Raw genomic sequence first — 8,800 nt, 5'->3', positions numbered from 1 at the left:
TCTCCTTTCTCAAAAATTGTGCCCAATTTTGCTTTTTGCTGCCCAATCACAGGCCTTGCCTTATCTTCTGCCTGCCTTCGCCTCAGCAGACAACAATCCCAATTACCACAGTATTTAGTTTTGCACCCTAATTTCAATCCAGTAATCCTGGTGATGCTTCCAGATGCATGGTGTGCTAAATAGCCAAACTCATATAACGTGTGTATGATGGTTCTCACATTCTAACAGGTAAAAATCCCTTTAAATATATTCTAGTACAGCGTATTACCTAACCATAAAAAAAAATCATTTCATTGTTACTTTATAACTGTAATGGCTTTTATATGAGTAATCCTGGCATATAGTATCTCATGTGCAGATGCTCGATATGAGACCCCATGAGTTTGCAACTTCACACAGTTTGAGACCGCTGATAGCATAACACCTATCCATAGCTATTGCATAGTATGATACCGCTCAACCCTCAGACTTTGGTACTCTCAGGCACTTTCCTTGGTCTTGGAGCCAATTCATCCTAGAGGAAAGAAATGATCTTTGACCAACTTGAAAAAGCTAATGTCAGATGTTCAGCTGACCACATAGAAACTGGAACAAGTTGTTTTGTTTTCTGTAGTAGGAAAACAGATTTCTTCTTGAATCTAATAAAGATAAACTGTGTCTTTGGCTGGTGAATATCTCGTGGCAGCTTTAGAGTGGAAACACTTTCCCCTGCCCAGTTTACCAAAGGAAACTGTTCCTAGGCGGTCTTTCCTTGTCACCTAGGGCTCACCTACACAGCCTATTGGTATGATTAAGGTTGAACCATTCCAGCTGAATTTATTTCCTATTGTATACCAACAATACGTTCAGAATTTTCTCATCCCTCCATACTTCTTCCCCTAGATTTGCGAAAAAGAGAGAGATAGGCTGAACAGCAATGCAAAACACTATGCTGAGAAGTGTTTGCCTGCTTCAAACTTCTCCGCAGCAACATCGTTTAGACTTGCCCTATTAAAAAGACAACTCTGCATCCACGGAAGGCTTTATTAACTTATTTTCTGGGAAATAATCTGTATGTCTGTAAAATGGAAAAATTCCATTTCTTAGTTGAGAGGAAGACTCTTTCCTTGATAGAAGAGCACATGATTCCTTCAATCAAGACACTTGATTAATAGCACCCAGTCTCTGATTTAGTTCAGGTGATTAATGCAAATACCAACGTGCATTCAATTCAAGCGATTGCCTATGCAGTGCAAATAAGAGATATACAAGACATGCAAAAGCTAAACCGCTTTCATGCAATTTATTATGAAAGTTTTATCTTTATTTTTTTACAAAGAACAGTGCAGTTCAATCACATTTGATTGATAAACTCCATCTCAAGTCAAAAGAGCACAATGGTCGGGGCTGGAAGATGTCCCAGCTGCCACCCATACTGAGGGCTGGAATTCAAACCCCAAGATCCACATGTTGGATGGAGACAACTGATTTGCCATACTGACAGCTGACTCAAACCTCCATATGTATCCTGGCGCCCACACAAACATATATATATTATATATATATATATTATATCAATTCCGTAAATCAAAACAATCTAATTTTTTACATCTTGAATTTCATATAATGAGTCCCAATTGTTTTCGTTTGTTGTTTAGCCAAAAGAGATCATAATGTTATGCGATTGTCTTGTTATGTTCTTTAATCTGATAAATGTTGGACAGATGTTAAAGGGTGTATTTTATGCTTTATAAATTTACAAAATGATAATAGTTGTGCTCAGTTTACATTTGAGAAAAGTTGTTTCTCCCCAGATGTTAAGATTCTCTCTGTGTATAGATACAGGTTGTTATGAATATTTTTAAGAAGGGTATGTGTATGGATTGCTGTTTAGATGGGTAAATTATATCTTATCAGTTAGATCAGAGGGTTATTGTGTGCTGTGTTCTTTCATGGGTGACCTAATTGAGTTCAAGAGAAGGTGCAGTGACAGGATGCCAAACCTGCCACAGAATTGGGATATGTGCCTGGGCGTGGTAACACCTGCCAAAGGAACTGTAATTAAACATGGCAAGGTACCACTGAAACTGTTCCCAGACCACCAGGTCAGAGAGTACCTTGGGGTTTCCAACAGTAGAGCTCCTAAGATAAAGTGCCATAAGACTCACTAATGCTGAAGTGCTAGTGGGATTAGTTCCATTTGCCCCATGGGTACTGAACTAGCAGTTCCAGAGACCAGTGGCAAGGTGCCATGCTGGAACGTGCCTATGGACCTCCTATGGGTCAAAAGTACTTAGGGGCAATGTGGGCCTCTGAGATAAGGATACCCCTCAGTACTACACATGGTGCTGGATACTAGGAGGGATAAAATGCTAAAGCTTTTTATTTCCTGCAACAGACAGCTATATTTTATAAGAGAATCTTCATTGAAAAAAAGTTTCAATTATTAGAACAAATGTTGCTTTATTTATTGGGGTGGGGGCTAACAAAAGAATTGAGTGTCTTCTACAACAAAGACAAAATCGACTAAGAGCATATTATTATGGTATTTGGTTTGTTAGGTGCTAATGCACACTGGGAGTATTCAGGAGAGACCTTATCTTGTGTGATCCGTTGCAACTACATTTGATTTGGGACCAGTTGATTTTTGAGATCCGAGGATTCCTGATAAAGCTTCCAAACTTGCAATAAACTGGCTGATACCTATTATTATTTAAACCTGTAAGTTATTTTCTTTGGAATGTGCTGAGTCTGGATTTTCATCTAGCATAATAAAATTCAAATCAAAAAGCAACTTGAGGGTCCATCTAACCCATCAAATGGACAATGGAAGATAACCAATGAACAACTAATAAATGCTGGAGAGGGTATTGAGGACTGCAAACTTTAGCCTCCATATACGTCAGCATAGAACTCTCAAAAAGGCAAACCAATCTACCATATGACCCATATATACCACTCCTGACATATGCCCAAAAGACATGGTTCACAGAAAGCTTAGGCTCATCCACATTCACATAACAGTTTGAAGACAAACCCAAGTATATCCTTTACTGAACTAATGAAGGAAAATGAAATGTGGCAATAAACACTGTGAGATACTATTCAGAATTAAAGAAGAATAAAATCATGAACTTTGTGAGTAAATGGGTGAAACTAGAAAAGCACTAATAGAAAGAAATAATATTGGCTAGAGAGATGGCTCAAGGGTTTAAGAGCTTCTGACTACTCTTCCAGAGGTCCTGAGTTCAATTCCCAGTAACCTACCATGGCTCACAACCATCTGTAAAAGAGATCCGATGCCCTCTTCTGGTGTATCTGAAGACAGCTACAGTGTAATTTATACATAATAAATGAATAAATCTTTAAAAGAAGAATAATATTTAGTCAGGGTAACCTAGACTCAGAAAGACATGTCAGTGATCTTTATCATTGAAGGATCCTAGCTCTAAACCTTCAGATGTGAGGGAGGACCTATCCTACAGTAAATGCAGAAAGGAGGACAGTAAAAAGGGACTGTTGCCGGAGGGGGGCGGGTGGTAATAAAAGAGGGACAAGCAAGATACACCTGATCTGACGAGAAATGGGCAAAGATTCTAATTAGAAGAATGAATTCAGAAGAGGAGGTGAAAATAAAAGCAAGAATATCTGAATGGCCTTATGAAATCACAATATTAACAACAAAAAAGGCAAAACCCTAGTGGTCTCACATAGATATACATAGTTTAAAACAAAACTATCTGATCGAGGCTGACCTCCAAAAGCCAAATCCACCTAACAAAAATCCCAAACCCCAGGCATGAGACCCTCTTTGAAGTTGTTCACAGTTGTCTCTTAGACTCTCAAAACATAGTGTTGATATTTTCTTTGGTTGGCCCCCCAGGTAGAGGTGCTCCTTAATGCTAAAGATATCAAGTGTACTTCAGATTATTTTAGATCTGTCCATCTAGGCCATCTGTCTGTCTGTCTATTATCTATCTATCTATCCTCTATCTATCTATCTATCTATCTATGTATCTATGTATATCTTTCTAAAGATTCCAGGTTTATTTTATATTGTAGTAATGCAAATTACCTTTGGAGTACTTGAAAAATAAAATTTGTTTTAGTTATCAGACACAGCCTCCTAACCTACTCTTAAATGTATTTCTAAATCCTCACTCTAGATAACGTATAAATGAGACCTAAAGGCCCAGATTTAGGGATTATGTTACTTAATTAGTTAAGTCAGTTGAGGATTAACAATCGCAGTGTTTTGTGCACAGCTCCCACATTTGAGCTTAAATGGAATGGAAACAGGCTCTCACCCACATGAGTTAATATAAACTGAAAAATACCACACATTACCAGTATTGCATTCACTGATAAGTGGGATATTAGTCCAAATACTTGAATTACCCAAGATACAATACATGACCACATGAAGCTCAAGACTAAGGATGACCAAAGTGTAGATGCCTCAGTCCTTCTTAGAAGGGGAACAAAACATTCATAGGAGGAAATGCAGAGACAAAGTTTGGGCAAAAGACTGAAGGAAGGCCATCCAGAGACTGCCCCACCTGGGGACCAACCCATACACATACAAACACCAAAACCCAAATACATGGTTGATGGCAAAAGTTCATGTGACAGGAGCTTGATATAGCTGTCTTCTGAGAGACTCTGCCAGAGCATGACAAATACAGAGGGGGGATGCTTGCAGCCAATCATTACTGAGAAACAGGGTCCCCAGTGGAGAGAGAAAAAAGATTGAAAGAAAGATCTGAAGGGTTTACAACCCCACAAGAACAACAATACCAACCAACCAGGAACTCCTCAGGACTAAAAACCACAACCTTCAAGTACACATGGATAGACCCATGACTCCAGCTGCATATGTAGCAGAGGATGGCTTTGTTGGAAACCCAACCGGAAAGGGACTACAACATTTGGAATGTAAATAAATCATACAAAAAAAAAACAACAAAAACAAACAAACAAACAAACAAAAACCCTGAAATCCTCCACTGATTAATGACGCCTTTGCTTCTCCTGGTTACAACTTTATGAGGAACAAAAGCTCAGGGATTTGAAAAACAGAGAGAGGTCACAGTTCATGAGCCCATCTTCCCCAGCTAAGGATGCTAATAATCTTCAAAGAATAGCTGCCATGTTGGAGGGGTGGATGCTGCAAGTATTCTCCATTTGTACCTACATCTAACTCAATGTAAGGGATGATCGCATAGAATTCATTACTAAGTACAATTCAGTTTGTTATTTTTCCTGATTATTTACTAAATTTTTAAAAAGCATTGTATAAGTTCATCTCATCTTCTTTTCCATCTGTATTATGTGCCTATGCACCTATGCATGAATGCAGGTATGCATGTTGACGTGTGTCAAGTGACTGTGTGTGTGTGTGTGTGTGTGTGTGTGTGTGTGTGTGTGTGTGTGTGTGTGCCTGAGAAGGTCGGCGCCTTCTTTGAATATTCTTCATCTTATATATTTATGAGAGCTCTGCTTTTTGAACCCAGAGCTACTGCTTCAGCTAATCCCTAATTGGCTAATCTGATCCATGGCTCCTTTTTGAGGGGTCCAGGGCCACTACAATCCACCTGGTGTCTGTACACAGTGTAACCTTGAGCACCACTTGTTATGTTTATGCAATAAGCACCATATCTGTTCAGCCATGTTTCTTATTTTTAGCAGAAAACAAAAAATCAAACCAGTTTTAAAATATTTCTAATAAAACAGTTATGGTAAGAATACAATGAGTCCACTAACTTTCAATAAAAAAGCCTTTATCCAATATTTTCATTTCAAAAGGCATTGAAGGATTTGTCTTAGGTCACATAGTCACTCATTGCTATTTGGATTGCCATTATTAAAAATCAAGACCGAAGCCGTAAATCATTATCTCTGAATCTTTCCCAAATGGAAGAAGTCCTCCCAGCTACTTTCAAATCAACAGGCACTGAGGGCTCTGTATCATAGCACCTGTAGAAATCCCCAGTGGATTTGTAGGAACATTAACATTTAAGGGGTGCCTTGAAAACTCTTGATGCTCTCTCCTTTTGTTTCCAGACAAATCCCAGGGAAGTTTCTCGCACAGAGCTTTTAACTGTTACTTCTCACAGCCTGGAAGTCACCTGGAGAAGGGACTTTCACCTGAGTGGCTCTACACTGCAGGCTTGGGCTGTGGCAGGCCTGAGGACTGTTTCAATTTTTAAGAGATGTAGGAGGACCCAGTCCACCAGGACAGCTACTTATTCTCTAGGCAGGTGTTGGCTGTGGCCATATAGGACTCACTTTTAAATGATCGCTCCTGTGTTCCAGCAAGTGGTGTACCTTTAAGGTTTCTGGTGTACTTCTCAGTTATGAGTTCGCTGGTTAGAGGTCATGCTTTGTTGAATAGCAAGCAGACCTGCCTCCAAGTACTTGAGTTCTTGCCCTGACTTCCTCAATGATAAAACTGTAAGCTCAACTAAAAACATTCCTCCCTAAGTTAAGTGCTTTTTGGTGAAAGTGTTTATACTCATAGCAAACAGAATGAGAGTAGAAATGAAATATCATGCAACAGAATGATTGATGGTGATTTCACTTATAAATGCTAGAAAGGGACCATCACCAAATCCCACAGAAGCAAATCCTTTTTCTTGTCTTACTATTTGCACCAAATAAAATAAGTAGTTTAGAAATTGCTTACAGATCTCATTTTAAATTCAGAACAATTAAACTGCCTAAGTTTCAATAATAATAAATGCAGGGTGGGACCCAGATATAACTTCTATTCAACTTTGGCTCTTCATGCAGGCCCTCAATCTTCCTTCAGAGTAAAGCGGGTTGTAGGCTGCTGTCTCTACTGTCCCAGATGTCTCCAGTTTTGTGTACGCCAAATAGAAAATAAGAAAACTTCAGTTGAATGGTTTGTTTCTCAACATCAGCCCTGCAGTGCTTCCTGACCCCACCTTTGAATATTTTATCAATGACCCACGATCAGGATCACAGGAAGATGCATGCTGTGTCCTGAAGGGTTCCAGAATCACTCCATGTCGTGCTGTAGAAAAGGAAAGGAATATCCATTTTTAAGTAGTTCCAACAGAAAAGGATCAGAAGAGCAGCTTTGTGTGCTTAAAAGTTCCCTTTTGAACTGTGAGCTGAACCATACCTCTCACTCATCTGGAGTTCTTTGAACATCACATGCTTCTCTCACAAATCATTTGACTCCCATTTTGAAGTTTATGTACACCAGTACCATTCTTCACTGTAGTTTTCTAGCTTTCTACGTACCATATCTCAAATGTAGAGATATTATTATGGAAAATGATACTCACAGATGTCATACTTCAAGTTTGATCCTGTTCAATGAAAACATAAATACAAAAATGCTCTCTTGGGTTGCTAGGCACAGCAGGGCCCTGTGCTTTCCTGTTACTCTATAGTTTCATGTAACACAGTGGCAGTCTGGCAGTGCTCTCAGTACTGAACGCCAATAATCAGAAGGTTAGATCATTTCCAGAGATGCTGGTGTCTCCAATGGGTCTAACTCAGGAGGCAACGCTATTGAATGTCATGAGCAGCCAAAGCTAGGAAATTAATTTCTTGCAACATCTTAGCACTATATTGTGAAAAGCTGACCTGAAGAATCAGAATGAAAATGGGTCTCATCACTTTGGAAATCCTTAAGCTAGAAATTAACTCATTGATCATTTGGATTATTTGAGTAATCAGAAGAAACATAAGCTCAGTAGAGCATAATCATGGGGATTCAAACGTTATGACATTGATTTAAGTTTGGGAGGAGGCCAGTTTGCACTTAGCTAAAAGCACCTCTATCCCAAAAAGTCTGTAGTACACTGAAGAAGCATGAGCAATAGCTCAAGAGAAATAACTGAAGACATAGTCACGTCTCCGGAGACATGGCTCCAATTGATAGACGCTTGCCTGCATGTGCAAAAGCCCACCATTCATTCCCCAGCACCATACAAAACTGAGTGCAGAGGTACATTCTTACACTCCCAGCATCGGGGAGGTGGAGTGAGGAAGGTCAAGAGTTCAAGGTCATTCTCAGCTATCTGGCCAACTTGAAAACACATGAGATGATACCAAAACTAAGACGTTATCCTGCATTTCAAGAGTGAGAGATTCTGTCTCGATGCTCAGTCTCCCCAGACTCTCCAGAAAATACATACCCATAGTCAAAAAAGCCCTGTGCAGTCAGTATTTCTAGAAACAACAAGAGTTAAATTCCAGCCCAAATTAACCTTCACTTTTCAAAGAATGAGCAACGTGAACACCAGAACCCCTGTTCTCGTGACTTGAGACAAAAGAGCTCCTCCAAAACCTTTTATTCCAGCTGAATTCTTTAGAGTAATATACAATTTTGAAGGCACCACAAAATATAGTGTAAGTCTTAATCATGTGTCTTCTATATTATATACTGAATCAATTAGCATTGAAAAGGATGTAGCCCAGATTAATACATGCGCAATAAATAGTCTATTATGATCTTTACCTTGTTAGAACAGAATGTCTTTCATGCATTACTCATTGTATGTTAACTAAAGCATCAAGTGGATATAAACCATTAGAGGCAAAGCATCTCAAACTATTCTGTGATTATGAATGCCAATTTTCAAACACCTAATATACAAATGTTTTGGGGAAGAATTGATATGTAAACGCTGTGGCACTGCATCCCCAGAGTCGAGTAACCATCTCCAGATTCTAGGTAACTTCAGACACAAGAAATCTCTCTGTGCTATTGTCCCAATTCTGAAATGATTTTAGAAAATTTTTACCTCTTGTTTCCATTTTCATAACAATCGAACGAAGTACAACA

General features: G+C 39.0%; 1 protein-coding gene across 1 annotated transcript in view; it reads left to right on the top strand.

Moving 5' to 3' along the window:
• The first annotated feature begins 1,973 nt into the window (after positions 1-1,973).
• LOC116888096 (multifunctional protein ADE2-like) overlaps positions 1,974-8,800 on the top strand; it is a 7,845-nt gene continuing 1,018 nt past the window's right edge. Inside the window, 2 exon segments of the mRNA XM_032889461.1 lie at positions 1,974-2,054; positions 6,043-6,193. Coding sequence (XP_032745352.1) covers positions 1,974-2,054; positions 6,043-6,193 — 232 coding nt within the window.

This window comes from Rattus rattus, chromosome X (genome assembly GCF_011064425.1).
Source record: "Rattus rattus isolate New Zealand chromosome X, Rrattus_CSIRO_v1, whole genome shotgun sequence".
NCBI lineage: Eukaryota > Metazoa > Chordata > Mammalia > Rodentia > Muridae > Rattus > Rattus rattus.
Note: the sequence above shows the minus strand (reverse complement) of the source record. Positions and strands in the feature narration are given on the sequence as shown.